Genomic DNA, 21,707 nt, shown 5'->3' with positions numbered 1-21,707 from the left:
TGGGACCACTTTCCAGGCAATGGGCCTGGGTGGTTCTGCATTCTTGCTGTGGGGCTTTGTACCTGTTTGGCTCACCTCTCACAGGGATAGGGGCAGAACAGTGGCAATAATCCCAGGATAGGGGAGGGAGTGTGTCCTGCCACAGCAGTGTGCCCCCCTCCTCGCCCAGCCCCTGACAACTGAGGGAGCTGCCTCCACCTCTGTGGAGCTGCCCATTCCAGCTGTTTCTTATAAGGGGAGTCACCCCTACATGGCCTCTTTGTCAGGTTGTCTCACCAACGCATTTCTCAGGCTCAAACATGGCTGACGGGCACTCTGTTTGGACAAACCACACGTTTGTGTGTTCACCTGCGGGGACATCGGGGCTGCTCCCACCTTTGGGATGCATGGCATCGTGCTGCTCAGACTGTGACTGGCCCCTGCGTACACTCGGGGGGTAGACTTGCTGGGCCAGGTGGCACCTTCCCACTGAAGCCAGGGTCTGCTGGCCTTTGTCCCACAGTGGTGGGCTGGCTCTGATGTTTCTTCACCTTTCTGAACCAGGTAACTTCTGACAGATGATGAGATGGCAGGCCAGAGCTGTCCAGTGGAACCTTCCCAGTGGCGGAGCTGTTCTGTACCCGTGCCGTACCACGTACTGTCAGCTGGCCACCTGTGGCGACGGCGGCTGAAAACCTGTGTCCCTGCCTTCAGTGCTTAATCATGGAAAACCTAATGTCCCTTGGTGTTTGGTGCTCTGTATGGGGAACAGCTCAGCTGTGGAGACAACAAACGAAGGCTGCCTCTGAGGGCAGTGTCAGCCACCTCCCTGTCCCCCTCTCAGAGTCTCACTTGAGGAATGAGGGAATTGGGAGCTCTGCGGAGATACCCTGGCATCCCAAAGCCCCCTGCACCCTGGAAAGTGTTTCTTAAACACCACTGAGGGGGGTGAAGACATTTAATGACCTACATCAATACTGATGCTTAGACACAAATGTGGGCCGGAGTTGAAGACTGTCACTGGGAACCTAATGGCCAGCTTGATTTCCAGAGGCTCCATGGTCTCCTGGACAGTCCTTGTGGCTGCACAGAGATGGGGCTTGCTGGGTTGTACGCTCTGGACCTACCTCACTGTGGGGAGTCCTGTGCTCGGGTCCACGCGGACAGAGCATGCGTGCACATCCCTGGTGTGAACTACTTTCACAGCACTAGGATATTTTTTTAGGCCCAGCAGATGTGCGGTTAGCCCCAGATGGTGTCTGGGGAGCCCTGGTTTGAGTAGACCTAATTTTAGTAAGTCAAATACAAATTACATAATATTCCTGAATTCACTTACTGGCCTCTCTTTATTGCTATAAAATTAACAAAAACAATGACATTGATAACAGGAATAACAAACAGTTATCAGGCCTTTCTGTGGCATTGTTTTAAAGGAATTATCACGAATCAAACACTTAACCCCTCCTGCCCCATGAGGTGGGTGCTAATTCTCCAGACTTTGCCAGGACCCTGGGGACTGTCCCACTCCCCCTTTATTGCAGAATGTAGAGCTCATGAACAGGCGTCCTCCTAAATAGCCACACGTGTATTACATAATCCGATCCTCAGTGTTGACTTTCCATGCACTAAATTCACAAACCTAGTTTTCCTGACCAAACTCAATGGACAAAATTATCTTACTCTGATTTTAGCCATCCATCGGGTTAAGGGATTCGGATTTACGTGTGACCAACCCAGATTGAACAACTGAATGGCTTTGAACATTTTACTTACATTAAGATTTAAAAGTCTACGTTTTTTAAAAATAGGATTTTTAATAAAATGCTGCAAATGGTTTTCGAACACAAACCCTTTGCAAGACATTCACGCCCAGATTAGATCATAAACTCGGATGGACCTCATGTTTCTAGTTTGCAATGTCCACTGGCTGTCAAGCATCCTTATGTTTGAAAGTGTAAATGGTTAAGGTTAATGTAGGGCCCCCCCAAAAGCAGGTGCTCTGCATAAACTGCCCATCTGCGACACAGGTGAGCCCTCGTGGGAAGCGGACAGCCTGCATTGAAGTCTACAGGGGCCAGAGGATCACTCTAGGCATCCATCCAGAGGCAGTGATCTCCAGCCATGGCTGACCCTTCCCGAAACTACCCGGGGCGCGGGGGAGGGAGGAGGCTGGGTGGAAGGCCAAGGCCGCCCACGTGTCCCGCGCAAACCCGCACAGGCGCCCACCAGGTGCGCGAGCGCACCCAGGTCTTGCCCAGCTTCCCCGTGCGCCTCGCAGCAGGCGGCGGCGCCTGGACAGGCTCAGGCTGCGCGCTCAGTGCGGCTCTTTTGCGGAGACTGTGGGTGGCTCTTAAAAGAGCCTTTGGTGTCACGGGGCCCCCGGGGCGCACAGCCGTGGCCGGCCCGCCTCTGCGGCCTCACTTGCTCTTGGCCTTGTGGTGGCTCTCGGTCTTCTTGGGCAGCAGCACGGCCTGGATGTTGGGCAGGACGCCGCCCTGCGCGATGGTCACGCGGCCCAGCAGCTTGTTGAGCTCCTCGTCGTTGCGGATGGCCAGCTGCAGGTGGCGCGGGATGATGCGCGTCTTCTTGTTGTCGCGGGCCGCGTTGCCCGCCAGCTCCAGGATCTCGGCCGTCAGGTACTCCAGCACGGCCGCCAGGTACACCGGCGCGCCCGCCCCGACCCGCTCCGAGTAGTTACCCTTGCGGAGCAGGCGGTGCACGCGACCCACCGGGAACTGCAGCCCCGCCCGCGACGAGCGGGACTTGGCCTTGGCGCGCGCCTTGCCACCCTGCTTGCCTCGGCCAGACATCTCCGCGAGGGGCACGAAGAGAGAGGGAACCGGGAGAGAACGCCCACAGAAACCGCCCTGCCCGGCCCGCCGAGCGCTTATATATGGTCCGGGGGTAGTGGAGCGGCTTCGTCCCATTGGACAGCGCCGGTCACCAATCAGAAGCGCAGGCCGCCATCCCCTGATTTGCATGCGCCTGTTCCGGGGATGACGTTGAGCAGCATCCAAGCCTATCAGGAACGAGCAGCTTTGGATCCTTCATTTGCATACGGGATGTATAAATGCCGGCTGCACACCTCTGCTCGTTTTGTTCGGAGAGGTTTGCGACCATGCCTGATCCGTCTAAGTCGGCCCCCGCGCCCAAGAAAGGCTCCAAGAAGGCCGTCACCAAGGCGCAGAAGAAGGACGGCAAGAAGCGCAAGCGCAGCCGCAAGGAGAGCTACTCCATCTACGTGTACAAGGTGCTGAAGCAGGTGCACCCCGACACCGGCATCTCGTCCAAGGCCATGGGCATCATGAACTCGTTCGTCAACGACATCTTCGAGCGCATCGCCAGCGAGGCCTCCCGCCTGGCGCATTACAACAAGCGCTCGACCATCACGTCCCGCGAGGTGCAGACGGCCGTGCGCCTGCTGCTGCCCGGCGAGCTGGCCAAGCACGCGGTGTCCGAGGGCACCAAGGCCGTCACCAAGTACACCAGCTCCAAGTGAGGCGCACCGGCCACCCCGGAACACAAAGGCTCTTTTCAGAGCCACCCACACAATCGGAAAAAGGGTTTCGAACACGGTGAAGGGTTGTCCTGTGAACTCGTTTGGTTCCGGGACCCCAGGTGGTTCTCCTGGGTATGTGCGCGCGCCTGGGTGTCTGAGAACGGGATTAGGGGGTGCGGATCTGCGCTCACAGAGGTGTGCGGTGTTAGCAGGCCACCCACCCCCCCAGTGACCAGGGCTGTTGACGCACCGCCAGTCCAAGCGGGCGTCTCGCGCTCCACGTCCCTTGCTGACCTCCGAGTGCGCCTGCGCGCGGGAACCCCCCCCCCCCCGCCCTGGCCTGTTCGCGCGTGGACCGCCTGAGGCTCTCGCTTGCCTGCGCACGCAGTGCGCCCGTGGGGGAGGGGCGCGGGTCACCTTTCTCAGGAGGACATCTTGCCAGTTCCCCCTCCCACCTGCCACGTTCCTGATGAATGAAACCCGGAGGTGAGCACTTGGTCGCGGCGCAGCCCCGGGAGGCGGGGACGGGGGCGGGGGGCGGGACCTGCATCCGCCGAGACCCGCGTCCCCCCCCCGGACCAGAGATCTCCGTCCTCACGCAGTGAACATTTCCCGGAGGATATGTTAGTGGCTGGATCGTGCAACTGGCAAAATATAATCCGAAAGCAAGATGGAAGCGTTCCCTGAGTAGGAGGCAGATGTGCTAAGCCGACCCCTGCTGCGGCAGCTTTAGACTAAATGGGGCCGGGGGTAAGTCGGTTCTAGAGGAAAATTATTCCTTCTGTAATTCCTCTCATTCTGGGAGCGGGGAGGGAGCCCTCTCCTGTATCAGCCACATTGTTATTTTCTGGGAAGCGTTAGTGACGCAGAATTCTCTCTCTTTCTTTAAAGATTTTATTTATTTATTCATGAGAGACAGAGAGAGGCAGAGACAGGCAGAGGGAGAAGCAGGCTCCATGCACCGGGAGCCCGACGTGGGATTCGATCCTGGGTCTCCAGGATCACGCCCTGGGCTGAGGTCAGCGCTAAACCGCTGAGCCACCCGGGCTGCCACCCTCTCTCTTTGAAAGAATTTACGGCATTTATTTGGAAAGTGTCGCCTTGCCTTTGGCGCGAAGAGTCTTCAATTGCGAAAGGACGTCGCTTTGCCTTTTCCTTTGGTTTTGTTACGTGTAAGTCAGCGGTTTGCTAGCAATCACTGTCTTGAGCCGTTCTGAGACTCATGTATTGAGAGGCCATGTCCTCGTCCCAAGCGGGGGACAGAGCTCAATGAAAAAGGATAAATCCTCTCTCTGAAGGAAGCCGGTTGGGTGGTCGATGCCAGGCTAGGCAGGAGGTCTGGGCGGGAATGTCCCACGGAGCCCTCCCCACCGAGCCCTCCTTCCTTCGCCCAGCGGCTGGAAGCCCAGCCACCCATTCCTTTTCCCACCTGAGTCCAGTCTAAAGGGATGTAAAACCTCACACATTTTTCATCTAAAATATTTTTATCCTTAGTTCTGATAGTTACAAGGACGCAAATCCCAACAGGATGTTTTAAGAAAGCAAAATGGCCCACAACAATTTTTAAAGAGAATTTGGAATATTTTAAAAGTTCTTGATCTTTTATACATTTTCAAAGTCATTTTTATTGAGAGGTGGTTGACACACGATCACATCAATCTTTTCAAGGTATATATTGTAATAGCAATTTGATACCATAATCAATTCATAAAACATGATCAGATTTCCTCATTAACAGTGAGATGGTGTAGATGACCCTTTTTTTCTCTCGGAACTCATTCTCATTGCACTTGTCTCAGAATTTCACCCAAATGTAAGATATATTTTAACAGTGTCTTATCTACTACTTATCAAAAAAATTACAAAAATGTATGTAAATTGAAATTTAAAAATACTTGTAGGGGGGCAAAAAGTGTTTAAAAAATCATCTGAACAGTATGCGATCATGAAAACATACGTTTTGGTAGGTAGCAAAGATAGACAATTGTAAGTAATTGTCAATTAGAATTTTAGGGAGACCTAGGTCTTCAGTGAGATTGATGGTGGTTCTCTACCCTACTGGCTGTTTATGCATCCATGGGCACGGATGGTATTGTTATGATTACAGTGATAGCGGTGTGCATCATTGCTTTCCCTTTATTTTCTTTTTTAGATACATGCTCTGAAACAATATTTACCAAAAAGAAAAGCAAAACCAAACCCAAACAAACCCATAGATACGGAAATTTTGGCATGGGTATTTTACTCAATTCTTTCCTTTCTAGTTATAATCCCCAAATTTGGAAACAGTGATGTATCATCAAAATCAACGCCTTGAATCCTAAGAGATGTCTAATTCATATGGAACACCACAGAATCCAGTCTTCCACTTTGAAGCAGGGGCCTCCTGATGGGCCTGAGCCCCTAGCCTTGTACCCAGGTTGATCAGGAGTCAGTCTCTTCATGAGCACTTCTGGTTACAGGAATGTAGTCTCCCAGAGCCACCTAATTCTCTGCCTGGCTTAATTTCACTACAATGAGACTGGTCTCCAGCAATGTGTGACTGTGCTAGCAGTAGGCAACAATACTGTTTATTTAGTTCCAAAAATGAAATCAAGAAGCAAAATAAAGAGTTCCCAAATACAATAGTATGAACATGTTTCATTGTGGATGAAGCAAAATGTTAATTTCTCAGTCCTTTGGCTGTTCTGGCACACAGAGGTAAAAAAATAAAATAAAGACTGCCTCTGTTTACAGTATGGTGGAGGCTGCAGAGGCAGCCAGCAGCAGCCCCAGGCGCAGAACGGACCTGGCTGGCCCTCTCCGACCAAGGAACCCATTCAGGGAGATGCAGGGTGACACAGTCTCTGCTGTTGAGAATTTATCATCAGGAAGATGGAAGGACACTGAATGCTGAGCCCACCTCTGTAAATCTGCTGCGACAGAGGGACACGTGATTTACGATTGGCTGGAGGCTGCTGAAGGGGTGTGCTGCGCACTGGCAGTGCACAGGCTTGGAGAGTGAGGACCCAACACAGCTGCAGAAACCTCTGGGTTTGAGATAACGGGGAATCGCTCAGATCTGGAAGCCCTGAGGGATTTTGCAGGGATCCCATGTGAGCCTCTCCCCACCTCAGCTAAAAATCTCAAGTCAAATTTGCTAACTGCTCTGCGGTAAACCAAAGATGCAGAGGGAGGGGCTGTCCCTTTCATAAAAGCTACACAAGCAAAGAAAGAACTGACTATAAGTGGTGAAATGTTTTTGGAGATGGGGGAGTCCCTGAGGTACAGGACTGGCTCGGCCCAGCCCACCGCGGGCACCCAGGCGCACCCAAACCCAGGGAGGTCAGAACACTCTGGGTGGTGTTCTCAGAGATGTGGCAGTCTGAGGCACAGGGGGATGTGTTCAGGGTGATGGCAGCCTGGCCCAGCCTGTCAGGCCTGCCCTTGTGCAGCAGGCTGATTGCACCCACTTTGCATGTGCTTTACCTGTTTTTTTTTTCTTTCCTTAAAAGCCCTCCATTCCTTCCCTGAAAAAGGCTTTTGCCCTTTGGTGGGTTTATAATAAAATTATTCACGATTTTAGGGGGGGGAAAAAAGCAAACAACCATGTTCTAATAGGAAGAATTCTAGGGGACCAGGAGGATGGAGCCACTATGCTCCCACAGTCCTGCTCTTTTCAACAGAAGCGCGCAACGCCCGAGAATAGCTGCTTCAATTCATCCCCGGGTTAGGGGCTACGGCCACACGACAGCACTCAGGGCCTAGCGGAGGTGGCGCGCAGCGAACCTTGGTCTCACCCACGAAGGGACACGGGGCGGGGGGGGGGGGGGGGGGCTGGTGGGGAGGTCGCCCGAGGCCTTCCTGGAGGTGGTGTGCGTCCTCACCTCACCGGGCCCCGTCTCCGGGGTCTGGCTCGGGGAGACACCCCTGTACAGGAGCTCGGCTTCGGGCCAGGTCCCGCCGTCCGCTCCCCCAGGCCGTCACAACCAGCCCGGGTGGCACGCTCCTTTGTGAGCACAGGTGGCTCTGAAAAGAGCCTTTGTGTTCCGGGGTGGCCGGTGCGCCTCACTTGGAGCTGGTGTACTTGGTGACGGCCTTGGTGCCCTCGGACACCGCGTGCTTGGCCAGCTCGCCGGGCAGCAGCAGGCGCACGGCCGTCTGCACCTCGCGGGACGTGATGGTCGAGCGCTTGTTGTAATGCGCCAGGCGGGAGGCCTCGCTGGCGATGCGCTCGAAGATGTCGTTGACGAACGAGTTCATGATGCCCATGGCCTTGGACGAGATGCCGGTGTCGGGGTGCACCTGCTTCAGCACCTTGTACACGTAGATGGAGTAGCTCTCCTTGCGGCTGCGCTTGCGCTTCTTGCCGTCCTTCTTCTGCGCCTTGGTGACGGCCTTCTTGGAGCCTTTCTTGGGCGCGGGGGCCGATCGGGAGGGCTCGGCAGGGCAGGGAGGGGCGGAGGCGGCGGGGGTCGGGGAAACCGCGCGGCGGGGACACCGGCCCTGGAGGCGGCGCGGAGATGCTAGCAGCTTCGCTGGCAGCGATATTTATCTATCATCTCCATATTCAAATGAAGGCTCCAAACTCTGGGATCCGATTGGCCGGCCGGCCGCGCGCGTGGGCGGCTAGGGATTTATGTAAATAGCGGACGCCGGCTCTTCTTTCCTATTGGACGGTAATCCAACCAATCCGGAGGCGCTTGTGCGGCGCGCAGGGAGGTGGCTGGAGCATCTTTGTTAGAGCCGGGAGAGCTGGGGCCTTTGTTCAGCGTAGGTCCTGCGTGGGGCAAAATGCGAATAGGGACACGGATGCTGAAACAAGGGATTAGAAGCCGGTGTAATCCCGCGCCTGCATCTCCTTTGGGCGAGGGGCAGACACATTTCTGAGGCTGAGGGCTAGGTAGGAGAAGCTGAAGCTTATTGAGCAGAATGATGCTAACTTCTTTATTTTCCATCATCCCCCTCCCCCCCAGAGTTATATCAGAATTCGTGAGTAAATCCTAATAACTTTTTAGGAAACGCAAGATTGCGTTAAGGTACTCGGATTGGAAGTGCAGCATGGGAGCCAATTCTCAGCTGGAGGCAGGAAACAAGTGGGATTCAAGGGCAACAGTCGTCCTTGGTGTTGTGTTTCAGCTCTGACTACTCCCCTTTGAAGGGGCACATGATATCACCTACTCTACTGAAATAGCCTCGGCTACGGGCACCTGCCTGGCACAGAGGGTTGCCTGGCACAGGGTTGCACTCCACTCTTGGTTTCTGCTCAGGTGCTGATCTGGGGTCGTGACCCCAGGTCATGACCTCGGTTGGTGGGGTTGAGTCATCTGGCTCCTCGCTCAGCAGGGACTCTGCTTGAAGAATCTCTCCCTCTGCCCCTCCCTCCCCACTTGCAGGCATGCTTAGGCTCTATTTTAATCAATCAATCAATCAATATAAATACATAATACATACATACTTACTACACTTAAATAGTATTACTCTCTAACCAGGCATCAGAACACCGGCTCATTGATCTGTTATAGGAAAAGTGGAGGCCTATTAAAAATATTAAGAATTTATCAGTCAAAATTGATTCGAATCGGGAAGCACCTCATTTAACAGATAGGAGCTCCAAGGAGCTGCACAAAATGAAAATCTTATATAAGAAGAACTGAGCATGAACTGAGCTTCCAACAAAGCAAAGAAAGCGTTACTGAAAGGTCACCTTCCTTTACCTGGACAGCAAGAGCCCATCAGACCAATGACCTCACTAGTGCTGATGAGGGGACTCCTGACTGACTCCATTTCTGGGACAGCTGACACTTTGAGTAAATTAAGTCTTGGTGCTTAGCATAAGGCACTCCATTTTGGACCTGTTGTCTTGTTTTTATCAGAAGTCATCAGTTGCTTCCTCATTAAATTAATTCCTATAAACACAGGTTAAGTTTTCCTATATGTTAAATGACAAGAGAGAAAAAAAGGGGGTTAGACATTCACATTTCTCACTTGTTTCAGCATCACCTGGGAAGTTTGTTAGAAATGCAGAATCCTGGGGTATTAACTCAGACTCTATATTTTAAACAGCTCTGGTCTGGGGGTCCTTCCCCCGGCCACTTTAACCATCCAGGGCATTATCCAAGCAGACCAGGAGACTTGGTGATGCCCACAAGTCGAGATGGCTTTCAGCTTCAGAGAGTTAACAAGATGCCTTCAAGATACCAACACAAATGCCCTCCACATGCAAATATGTCTTCTGAGATCCCTGGGCCTCTTGGCATTGTGGGCGCCCTGAGAGGCTTTACACATACTCAGCATTAACCATTTTATGTTTACCTTAAAAATAGGTAGTTAACTTAACAAACATTTCGATAGAGCTCATTACAAGCCAGGAAACACTTAATAAATCCTTAATTCAATGTAGTGCCCATAACAGCCTTTTCAGGCATGCACTATTATCAACTCTGTTTTATAGATGATTAGTAAAAGGCTGAGGAAAACATGTCCCAAGTTAAACAGCCTGTCAGGCGGGGGTTGACCCTAGAAATCAGGCAGATTGGCACCAAGAACCAAGACAAGTGCAACCTAGAATTTTAAAATATTTGGATAGTGAATTTCATTTCATTTTGAACAAGGAAAGACCACCATTTATGATGTGGTGTGTAGAAGAAAAATATTAAAACACAAATGCGTTGCTCTGTGTTCAAGTTTCTGGCAAAAAAATCAGAGGGGCATCTAAGTGGCTCAGTGGTTGAGCGTCTGCCTCAGGCTCAGGGCATGATCTCAGGGTCCTGGAATCGAGTCCCACATCGGGCTTCCGTAGGGAGCCTGCTCCTCCCTCTGCCTATGTCTCTGCCTCTCTCTCTGTGTGTCTCTCATGAATAAATAAATAAAACCTTTTTTAAAAAGTCAGAAATCTTATAACTTCTAATGCCGTAGAAAGATGGAAGTGCTATAGATGAAATTGCACTCACTTCCACAATTGCTGACTCCATTAAAAAAAAAAAAAAAGAGTCTTTGAATACAAGAGCCTTAAGACAATAGAAGAGCTTGTTTCTGGATCATTTATCCAAAGCACTTTTGTGGACATCATTATTTTGTTCCCCGAGAGACTTAATGAGTAATATATAGAAATGATTCATCTTGCCTCCTGGCAGCCTTGGAAGATGTCTGAAGCCTGATCTTGCACAGGAGGTGCAGTCCAAGTAGGAATCACTTCCCTTTCACCTATGGATTTAGTTGGCACAAATTTCTCTGACATTCTCGAAACAACGTTCAGAAGCAGTCTTTCGGTGTCAGCTGAGGTTCGCTGGCAGCAGATGTGAATGCATTTGCGATGTTGGGGAGGGGACAGTTTACCTCCACCCTCCTAGGTTTCGATAGCTGGTTCCATGAAGTGAGTCGACAACAGGCAGAGTAACAGGAGAAAAGGTACATGAATTTACTAATTTTTAATATTACCTGCGTGGAGGCATCACAGGGGTGGAAAGTGAGGTTGGAGAGCTTATCCACCATCTTCACAGGGGAGGTGGGTGTGGGCCTCTGAGAGGCAGTGACCAGTTTGTAGGAAAGATGACTGGGCTCTTTGGAGACCAGATGGCAGGTGTGCTAGTTTGTAATAAAGTCTGTGGTTGTGGCCTGGACCTCTTTCTTGTCTCCTGTGATGATTCCGGGAGGGGATTGATGCCCATTAGGGACTTTTGGGAGGAACTGTCTTTAGGCAGATAAGGAGGGTTCAGAGAAAGGCTCTACCAGCCTGTGTTATTTTTCGAGCATCCTCAGGCCCAAGTAATCAGTATCCCAAAGGCATGTGCTTTGGGGTGGCACATCCTGAACATCTTCAGTCCCAGACATGTGGCTCAGAGAACCTGTGACCAAGGAGTGGGAGTTCTGGGGATGACGTGCTTTGAGTATGTAACAACACCAGTGACACGATTTGCAGGGTCTGGTGCAAAATGAGAATTTTGGCATCTTGGGCCAGGACTGTTGAGGATTTTAGGAGGGGTCCAGCAGAGCATTGGAGCAAGCATGGGACGCTTCTCAGGGCAGCCCTGGTGTTGGCCCACATTGCTGGCCCTTGAAGGTGGCCCAGGTGCCCCTAGGCCTGCAGGCCCCATGTAAGGGGTGGGGGGTTCCTAGCCACATGTGCCCCTCGCAGTCCCCTCACCCGCCCTGGTTCTCTGAACCCTGGGAATGCTGGTCCTCCCACCAGGTCCGGCTGGGGTTTCTTGGCTTCCTTGTGGTTTGGGAAGCCTTGGAGGAAGACTTGCAGTGGAATAGGAGGGGAACATTTGTAGAAATGGCCTTGAGTAAGAAGCTGTGTTTCTGTGTTGGTGCTAAGATTTGGGAATTGCTCTACCCCCACAGAGTGGCTGGAAAATCAGGACCTGACTCTCTTGGGTTGCTACCATGGAATGAATGTGTGTCTTCCCCAAATTTGTATTCAAAACCCTAATCCCCAGTGGCATGGTGTCAGGAGGCAGGGCTTTTGGGAGGAGAGTAGGGTTATGTGGGGTCCTGGTGCTGGGGGCCCCTGTGGTGGGATTAGTGTCCTTATAAGAAGAGGCAGGACAGCCCTTGCTTTTCTCCGTGTGTGTTCCATGTGAGGACATGGTGAGAAGGGAACCCTCTGCATGCCTGGGAGAGAGACCTCATCAGGAACCCAACTGACTGATCTTGGACTTTCAGCCCCTGGAACCAGGATGAGTAAATAGATGCCTGTTGGTCCAGTGGCCTGGTCGGTGCTGTTTGTCACAGCAGCCTGTGCTGACTGGGAGAGCTGGTTTGGGGTCAGGAACCACCGCATATTGGCAGATGGAACACAGGAGGGCAAGCTGAGATTTCCCAAGAAGAAATGGAGGGAGGAGGGAAGGGGAGGGAGGCAAAGTGATAAGAGAAAAACCCTCTACCATCCGGACTTACAAGTCCAGGTCCCATGTCTTTGTAGGTGGGCATGACTGCTCAGACCAAGCATGCACTGTGCACCTGCTTCATGGATGAGTGGCATAAAGAGAACTTTATTTCTGTCCTGAAGCTGTGGATCAATGCTCTCACTCCCAGCACTCCTGGATGTTAAAACGTTTGATTTCTGTCTGCATGTTAGTTTATGACCTTCGTGAAGGTCAAAGGACAAAGGAGTCCTTCTGACTTGCTGACTTGCGGCTCTGTGTGCAAGCTCTACGCCCTATGGATGCTGTCCACTTGCACTTACTTTCTCTGCACAACCCACACAGGTCAATGACCAAGTTGGCTCTCCCAGAATGGACTCTTAAACCAGTGGATCAGGAATCATGTGGTTGGCACTGGGGAGGAAATCTGCTGGTGGATCCCTGCCATCCTCTCCTTAGAGAAAAGTGACCATGTAGTAACCACTGGTTTTTTGCATGTATGACTTCCTTGTCTCCATTCTCTTCTGCTTCCCATGTGCAGGATTGCATGCTGCCTGAGTTGAATCCATCTGTGCTCAAATACACTCTTACGATGTTTAATATGCCTCAGTTTCTCTTTCCACGGTGCTAGTGTCAGAAATGGGACCCTCCCCCCACCTCCAGGAAGGCCCTGATGGCTGGCAGAGCAGCAGGCAACCAGGTGTGGGTCCCTGCTGAGCCCCTCTGACCCTGCTGCCCTCTTGCCACCTCTGCTGGCCATGGCTGAGGCCCACTCAGGTCCTGGTCTGAGCTTCCGGATGGGAAATGGCTGAAAATCAGATGGGCTCCGACGTGAGGCCTCAGGTGAGTCAGATTTTGTTTAAAGGCTGAAAAAAACAGTAAACGTCACCAAAGACAGTCTTCTTTCTTTTTTAAAGTTTTTATTTTAATCCCAGTTAGTTAGCACACAGTGTGATAATCGTGTCAGGTGCACAATGTAGTGAGTCAGCACTTCTACACGTCACCTGGTGCTCATGATGACAGGTGCCCTCCCTCATCCCCATCACCTGTTTCCCTATCCCCCTGCCCACCTCCCCTCAGGTGCCCATCATTGTGTTCTCTGTAGTTCAGAGTCTGTTTCTTGGTTTGTTTATCTCTCTCTTATTTGCCCTTTGCTCCTTTGTTTTGTTTCCTAAATTCCACCTATGAGTGAGGTCATATGGTATTTGTCTTTCTCCTACTGACTTATGTCAGTCACAGCATCACACACTCTAGCTCCATCCACGTTGTTGCAAATGGCAGGATCTCACCTTTTGTTTATGTCTAAGTAATATTCCCTTGTGTGTGTGTGCTTTCTTCATTCATCAGCCCATGGATGTCTGGGCCGAATAGTCTAGCTCTTGTTGATAACATTGCTTGGGGTGCAATGTGCCTTCACATCAGTATTTTTGTATCCTCGGGTAAATGCCCAGTAGTTCAACTGCTGCATTGTACGGTAGTTCAATTTTTAACTTTGTAGGAACTTTCATCCTGTTTTCAAGTGGCTGCACCAGTTCACATTCCCACCAACAGTGCAAGAGGGTTCCCCCTCCCCCACATCGCCACACCTGTTGTTTCTTGATTTGTTAATTTTAGCCATCCTGACAGGTTTGAGGTGGTATCTTGTGGTTTGGATGTGTATTTCCCTGGTTATGGGTGTTGTTGATCATCTTCTCATGTGCCTGTTGGCCACCTGGATCTGAAAGATAATCTTGAGACACAGAACTTTTATCCTGGATGAGCTTATCCATTATGAGGTGTCCCAGAGCAAAAGGGGTCTCAGTGAAGTACTCACCACAAACGCTAGACAGAAAATTATTTTTCCTCCTTTACAGCTTCTGGTGACCAGGATGAGGCTGCTGGGACACTCAGCTAATTCCAGAACCTGCTGATGAGGTCCCAGGAGCAAAGGTAGATGCTGGCCCAGGGTGAGAAGACTTACCAGATCTCTGTGATGCATGGTCCAGGAAGGAAGGTAAAATCTCACATTGTTCCTTACTTCCCAAACTCACATTGAGGAGAAAACATTTGTAAAAATTAGAACTCTGAATGGTGACTTATGGGTTTCCTTCTGGGTACCCAGGGGTTGTTGATCCTTTCTCTCCCCAGGGACAGCTGTTGCCTTATTTTTGGCTTCTGTTGTGCCCTGGGAACTTAGTTTGACAACTGGCAGGTTGGGGACCCCAAAAAATGGCCTCCCAGAAATGTGGTTTGTGTACCACTTGCAGCTGGGGTACTGCCCACTGTCCGCAGCTTCCATGAACATTGTCCAAATCTTCCTTTCGTTGGGAGTGGCAGTGCATATTGGGAGGGCAGCATATTTTGCCTATTTTCAGGGAACCATCTTCAATCCCAAGGGTTACTTAATATCAGCAAGAATATCTATTCTTTGGCTCACCTGGAACCTGACAAGATATTTATTTTTTAATTATTATTATTTTTAATAAATTTATTTATATTGGTGTTCAATTTGTCAACATACAGAATAACACCCAGTGCTCATCCCGTCAAGTGCCCACCTCAGTGCTCGCCACCCATTCACCCCCACCCCCGGCCCTCCTCCCCTTCCACCACCCCTAGTTCGTTTTCCAGAGTTAGGAGTCTTTCATGTTCTGTCTCCCTTTCTGATATTTCCCACTTGTTTTTTCTCCTTTCCCTTTATTCCCTTTCACTATTTTTTTATATTCCCCAAATGAATGAGACTATATAATGTTTGTCCTTCTCCGATTGACTTATTTCACTCAGCATAATACCCTCCAGTTCCATCCACGTCGAAGCAAATGCTGGGTATTTGTCATTTCTAATGGGTGAGTAATATTCCATTGTATACATAAACCACATCTTCTTTATCCATTCATCTTTCGATGGACACCGAGGCTCCTTCCACAGTTTGGCTATTGTGGCCATTGCTGATAGAAACATCGGGGTGCAGGTGTCCCGGCGTTTCATTGCATCTGTATCTTTGGGATAAGTCCCCAGCAGTGCAATTGCTGGGTCGTAGGGCAGGTCTATTTTTAACTCTTTGAGGAACCTCCACACAGTTTTCCAGAGTGGCTGTACCAGTTCACATTCCCACCAACAGTGCAGGAGGGATCCCTTTTCTCCGCATCCTCTCCAAATTTGTGGTTTCCTGCCATGTTAATTTTCCCCATTCTCACTGGTGTGAGGTGGTATCTCATTGTGGTTTTGATTTGTATTTCCCTGATGACAAGTGATGCAGAGCATTTTCTCATGTGCTTGTTGGCCATGTCTATGTCTTCCTCTGTGAGATTCCTGTTCATGTCTTTTGCCCATTTCATGACTGGATTGTTTGTTTCTTTGGTGTTGAGTTTAATAAGTTCTTTATAGATCTTGGAAACTAGCCCTTTATCTGATAGGTCATTTGCAAATATCTTCTCCCATTCTGTAGGTTGTCTTCTAGTTTTGTTGACTGTATCCTTTGCTGTGCAAGAGCTTCTTGTCTTGAGGAAGTCCCAATAGTTCATTTTTGCTTTTGTTTCTTTTGCCTTCGTGGATGTATCTTGCAAGAAGTTACTGTGGCCAAGTTCAAAAAGGGTGTTGACTGTGTTCTCCTCTAGGATTTTGATGGAATCTTGTCTCACATTTAGATCTTTAATCCATTTTGACTTTATCTTTGTGTATGGTGCAAGGGAGTGGTCTTGTTTCATTCTTCTGCATGTGGATGTCCAATTTTCCCAGGAGCATTTATGGAAGACACTGTCTTTTTTCCAGTGGATAGTCTTTCCTCATTTTTCGAATATTAGTTGACCATAAAGTTGAGGGTCCACTTCTGGATTCTCTATTCTGTTCCATTGATCTCTGAGTCTGTTTTTGTGCCAGTACCACACTGTCTTGATGACCACAGCTTTGTAGTACAACCTGAAATCTGGCATTGTGATGCCCCCAGCTATGGTTTTCTTTTTTTAAAATTCCCCTGGCGGGGATCCCTGGGTGGCGCAGCGGTTTGGCGCCTGCCTTTGGCCCAGGGCGCGATCCTGGAGATCCGGGATCGAATCCCACGTCGGGCTCCCGGTGCATGGAGCCTGCTTCTCCCTCTGCCTGTGTCTCTGCCTCTCTCTCTCTCTCTCTCTCACTGTGTGCCTATCATAAATAAATAAAAAATTTTAAAAAAATAAAATAAAATTCCCCTGGCTATTCGGGTCTTTTCTGATTCCACACAAATCTTAAAATAATTTGTTCTAACTCTCTGAAGAAAGTCCATGGTATTTTGATAGGGATTACATTAAACGTGTCAATTGCCCTGGGTAACTTTGACATTTTCACAATATTAATTCTGCCAATCCATGAGCATGGAATATTTTTCCATCTCTTTGTGTCTTCCTCAATTTCTTTCAGAAGTGTTTTATAGTTTTTAGGGTATAGATCCTTTACCTCTTTGGTTAGGTTTATTCCTAGGTATCTTATGCTTTTGGGTGCAATTGTAAATGGGATTGACTCCTTAATTTCTCTTTCTTCAGTCTCATTGTTAGTGTCTAGAAATGCCACTGACTGCTGGGCATTGATTTTGTATCCTGCCATGCTGCCAAATTGCTGTATGAGTTCTAGCAATCTTGGGGTGGAGGCTTTTGGATTTTCTACGTAGAGTATCATGTCATTGGCGATGAGGGAGAGTTTGACTTCTTTGCCAATTTGAATGCGTTTTATTTCTTTCTGTTTTCTGATTGCTGACTCTAGGACTTCCAGTAGTATGTTGAATAGCAGTGGTGAGAGTGGACATCCCTGTCTTGTTCCTGATCTTAGGGGAAAGGCTCCCAGTGCTTCCCCATTGAGAATGATATTTGCTGTGGTCTTTTCGTAAATGGCTTTTACGATGTTGCGGAATGTTCCCTCTATCCGTACACTCTGAAGAGTTTTGATCAGGAATGGATGCTGTATTTTGTCAAATGCTTTCTCTGCATCTAATGAGAGGATCCTATGGTTCTTGTTTTTTCTCTTGCTGATATAATGAATCACATTGATTGTTTTACAAGTGTTGAACCAGCCTTGTGTCTCGGGGATAAATCCTACTTGGTCATGGTGAATAATCTTCTTAATGTATTGTTGGATCCTATTGGCTAGTATCTTGTTGAGAATTTTTGCATCCATGTTCATCAGGGATATTGGTCTATAATTCTCCTTTTTGGTGGGGTCTTTGTCTGGTTTTCGAATTAAGGTGATGCTGGCCTCATAGAACGAATTTGGAAGTACTCCATCTCTTTCTATCTTTCCAAACAGCTTTAGTAGAATAGGTATGGTTTCTTTTTTAAACGTTTGATAGAATTCCCCTGGGAAGCCATCTGGCCCTGGACTCTTGTGTCTTGGGAGGTTTTTGATGACTGCTTCAATATCCTCCCTGGTTATTGGCCTGTTCAGGTTTTCTATTTCTTCCTGTTCCAGTTTTGGTAGTCTGTGGCTTTCCAGAAATGCGTCCATTTCTTCTAGATTGCCTAATTTATTGGCGTATAGCTGTTCATAATATGTTTTTAAAATCGTTTGTATTTTCTTGGTGTTGGTAGTGATCTCTCCTTTCTCATTCATGATTTTATTGAGTCTTCTCTCTCTTCTTGTTAATAAGGCTGGCTAATGGTTTATCTATCTTATTAATTCTTTCAAAGAACCAGCCCCTGGTTTTGTTGATCTGTTCCACAGCTCTTCTGGTCTCGATTTCGTTGAGTTCTGATCGAATCTTTATTAACTCTCTTCTTCTGCTGGGCGTAGGATCTATTTGCTGTTTTTTCTCTAGCTCTTTTATGTGTAAGGTTAGCTTTTGTATTTGAGTTCTTTCCAGTTTTGGATGGATGCTTGTATTGCGATGTATTTCCCCCTCAGGACTGCTTTAGCTGTATCCCAAAGATTTTGAATGGTTGTATCTTTATTCTCATTAGTTTCCACGAATCTTTTTATTTCTTCCTTAATTTTCTGGTTGACCCTTTCATCTTTTAGCAGGATGGTCCTTAACCTCCACGTGTTTGAAGTCCTTCCAAACTTCTTGTTGTGATTTAGTTCTAATTTCAAAGCATTATGGTCTGAGAATAAGCAGGGGACGATCCCAATCTTTTGGTATCGGTTAGGACCTGATTTGTGACCCAGTATGTGGTCTATTCTGGAGAAAGTTCCATGTACACTTGAGAAGAATGTGTATTCAGTTGAGTTTGGATGTAAAGTTCTGTAGATATCTGTGAAATCTATCTGGTCCAGTGTATCATTTAAAGCTCTTTTTCCTTTGGAGATGTTGTGCTTCGAATACCTATCGAGTGTAGGAAGTGCTAGATTGAAGTCACCTAGTATAAGTGTATTATTATGTAAGTATGTCTTAACTTTGGTTATTAATTGATTGATATATTTGGCAGCTCCCACATTCAGGGTATATATATTGAGGATTGTTAGGTCCTCTTGTTGGATAGATCCTTTAAGTATGATATAGCTGACATGATATTTAAAAAGATTTTTCTTTTTCACATGGCTCTGTGGTCCCAGGTTGGCCAAACTGGAAGCTGATATTTGGAGTCTGGGAGGAATTTTTGTTTAGGACGTCTCTCTGTTAAGTTAAAATAAAACCACATACCCAGAGAGAAAGAAGATCATCTGGAGGCCTTTTTTTTTTTTAAATGTTTGTATATATTGCAAATGATCACAATAAGTCTAGATATCATCTGTCACCGCACAGTTACAATTTTTTTTTTTCTTGTGATGAGAACTTACAACAACTCTCTTAGCAACTTTCAAATATGCTCTACTGGGACGCCTGGGTAGCTCAGTGGTTTAGCACCTGCCTTCGGCCCAGGGCATGATCCCGGAGTCCTGGGATCGAGTCCCATGTCAGGCTCCCTGCATGGTGCCTGTCTCTCCCTCTGCCCGCGTCTCCGCCTCTCTCTCTCTGTGTCTCTCATGAACAAACAAAATCTTAAAAAAAAAAAAAAAAAAAACAAATATGCTCTACTGTGTTGTTAACTGTAGTTCATCATATTATATATTGTCTCCATGATTTATTTTATAACTGGCTTAAAAAGTTGTTTTGGGTTTTTTGTTTTTTTGTTTTTTGTTTTTACAGATTTATTTATTTTAGAGAGTGCACTAGTGAGGGGGGGGGGGGGAAGCAGACCCCCTGCTGAGCAGGGATTTTTTTCCCAACAAGGGGCTCTATCCCAGGACCCTGAGCTCATGACCTGATCTGAACCCAGGAGTTGGACACTTAGCTCAGAGTGATGTTCCTGTTTAAATGACTCTTTGATCCTTGGAGCATCAGAGTGGGAGAGAAGAGGTGGATGGTCAGAGATAGTAAAATTTGGAATATGAATTAGATTTAGATGTAAAATATTTACAAATTTGGTCATTACTGTGGGGGTTTTAGTTTCCATAATAAAGGTCCTAAAAGCAGCAAGGAAGAATAATCAAAAGTTGGCTTTGGTAACATCTAGATGACCTTCCTGCCATTGATCCTTTTTCTTCCCATTTTAGTCCATTGCTAGCTGGGCTAACCTTTAAATGCCTTCCTTTATTGTTATATAACTGTACAGGCAAATGCAAAGATTTTCAAATTTGACCTTGTTCAGTTTTTCCAAATGTATTTTACTACTACCTAGTCTAAACCCTTATGCCAGCCTGGGAAATCTTTGTCAAGCAAATAGTTGAAATAGTGAGACTAGTTGAATTCTCATTGGGAGGATAGGACTATAGAGAAATGAACTTTAGGGGCACCTGGCTGGCTCAGTTGTTTGGGTGACCAACTCTTGATTCAGGCTCAAGTCACAATCTTGGGCTCCTGAGATCAAGTCCTGCATTGGGCTTGAGCTCAGCTTGGAGTCTATTTGTCTGGAGGCCTTTTAGGGAAGGATTTGCTGAAATGTTCCAAAGACTCACAGCTGTAAATCCTGAACATAGGGGTCTGTTGCTTCCCATTGTAGTTGGGGATCTCCCTGACATCAACAAGCAAACTGAGGATAGTGCAGTTGCTTGCATGGCTGGGGCAGCCCCTTGATGTCACTCAGGCTGTAACACACCTCTTTGGGGGACTAAAAGCCACTCTCCTTATCTGACAAATCTTTGCAAAACCAGAAATACAGCTCTAGAAACAATTCAGGAACCACCTGCCTTTATGATTCCCGAATGTCCTCTGTTCGTCTCAAGAAGCCTGCAGATGCAGACGCTGTAAAAGATCAGGACTTTGGAAGCAGAACTGTCCTGCTCTGAAGGAAAAATTAAAATAATCATTACCCTAGAGTTCTGATAATAGGCAAACACACCCCAAACTCCTAGGAGGAAACTTCCTTTCTGTCTTCTGTCCCTTGAGATGACAGTCTTACCTTGTCCTTGAAACAGAGACACCCCAGGAGGTTATCCAAACGCTGCCTACAGAAGCCCAGAGACTCAAAGGGAAAGAGGGGAAGGGAGCTGTTTAAAAAACATAAAAAATAGTGAAAGGGAATAAAGGTGTAAGGAGAAAAAATGAGTGGAAATATCAGAAAGGGAGACAGAACATGAAAGACTCCTAACTCTGGGAAACGAACTAGGGGGTGGGGGAAGGGGAGGTGGGGGGGGGTGATGGGCACTGAGTGGGGCACTTGACGGGATGAGCACCGGGTGTTATTCTATATGTTGGCATATTGAACACCAATAAACAATAAATTTATAAAAAAAATAAAACACAAACCGTTATAAACATTCTCTTGCCCCAAACCAAGTCCACAGCTGCCCTGAGATTACTTGTCTAGGGCAAATATAAACCTTGGAAGTCTCTCCCGCAGGTGTTAGTGTAAAGCATTGGCAATCTGCCCTCCGAGCCCACAAGCCCAACATCTGCCAGAAACACCTGTTCCCTTATCAACTAGTGAGTTTACATGATCCTACCTACTTCATAGTTAAAATTTTAAGTTGAAAACCATAAGATCTGTTTGTATATGCGTGTGCGTTTATGTACATCTGTGTATGCATGTTACAAATATGTGATGGATCTCTACTTCTGGAGAGTGGTGCCAAAGTCAGTTTATAAGCCGCTCTGGTTAATGGGCCGAAAAGCAAACAAGCGTTGATAGAGATGAAGTACACTCTCAAAAATATACAAACTAAGCCATGTATTTTTCAACTTCATGCGATCCAGGATCATCATTGGTAATTACAAGCCAGCTTAAATTTTATTGCTTTCACTTAAAAAGGCATTTCTTTAGAGTTGACAGCATTAAATATGATACTTTTACTCTACCTCGGTTTACTAAATATGCTCATGTTATTTCTTTTACAGAATTTAGATAATGGGGAGCTGCTGAATATCTTGTAAGGTTGTCATGGCTAATCCAACCATAATGCTTAAGAGCAAGTGGATGCAAATAAGACAAAGCTTTATAAATGAGCTTTTCAACACTTATTAC

The 21,707-nt window shown here is 47.8% G+C and overlaps 3 protein-coding genes across 10 annotated transcripts in view; 1 reads left to right on the top strand and 2 right to left on the bottom strand.

Moving 5' to 3' along the window:
• Positions 1-1,306: 1,306 nt before the first annotated feature.
• Positions 1,307-2,841, bottom strand: H2AC25 (H2A clustered histone 25). Its single transcript, XM_025988712.2, has one exon. It carries the CDS (start codon positions 2,787-2,789, stop codon positions 2,397-2,399), a length of 393 nt encoding a protein of 130 aa, XP_025844497.2. The 5' UTR covers positions 2,790-2,841; the 3' UTR covers positions 1,307-2,396.
• A 235-nt stretch (positions 2,842-3,076) lies between these two features.
• The window catches only part of LOC112911984 (histone H2B type 3-B), a 29,954-nt gene continuing 11,323 nt past the window's right edge, over positions 3,077-21,707 (top strand). Inside the window, exons 1-4 of one of the 8 annotated variants that reach the window (XM_072763950.1) lie at positions 3,077-4,228; positions 4,370-4,650; positions 12,866-13,167; positions 14,178-14,317. In XM_072763950.1, the coding sequence (XP_072620051.1) occupies positions 3,098-3,478 (381 nt within the window). In that variant the 5' untranslated portion in view covers positions 3,077-3,097 and the 3' untranslated portion in view covers positions 3,479-4,228; positions 4,370-4,650; positions 12,866-13,167; positions 14,178-14,317. Of the gene's footprint in view, positions 4,229-4,369; positions 6,104-6,214; positions 6,693-12,865; positions 13,168-14,177; positions 14,318-21,707 lie in introns of those variants that run through there. The other 7 variants (XM_072763953.1, XM_072763952.1, XM_072763949.1 and 4 more) reach the window with 7 other exon arrangements.
• LOC112911986 (histone H2B type 1-F/J/L-like) lies at positions 7,345-10,951 on the bottom strand. The gene is made up of 2 exons (XM_072762707.1): positions 10,898-10,951; positions 7,345-7,963 (listed from the first exon to the last, which is right to left on the bottom strand). Exons 1-2 carry the CDS (start codon positions 10,949-10,951, stop codon positions 7,526-7,528), a joined length of 492 nt encoding a protein of 163 aa, XP_072618808.1. The 3' UTR covers positions 7,345-7,525.

The sequence above is a fragment of the Vulpes vulpes genome, chromosome 7 (genome assembly GCF_048418805.1).
Source record: "Vulpes vulpes isolate BD-2025 chromosome 7, VulVul3, whole genome shotgun sequence".
Taxonomy (NCBI): Eukaryota; Metazoa; Chordata; class Mammalia; order Carnivora; family Canidae; genus Vulpes; species Vulpes vulpes.
This window is presented reverse-complemented; position numbering and strand designations above follow the sequence as displayed.

Coding starts and splice junctions, on each gene's coding strand:
- H2AC25 (XM_025988712.2), bottom strand. CDS start 2,789: ATGTCTGGCCGAGGCAAGCAGGGTGGCAAGGCGCGCGCCAAGGCCAAG.
- LOC112911986 (XM_072762707.1), bottom strand. CDS start 10,951: ATGGTGGATAAGCTCTCCAACCTCACTTTCCACCCCTGTGATGCCTCC. Junction 7,964..10,897: donor CCTGTGATGCCTCCACGCAG/GTAATATTAAAA, acceptor CGCCGCCTCCAG/GGCCGGTGTCCCCGCCGCGC.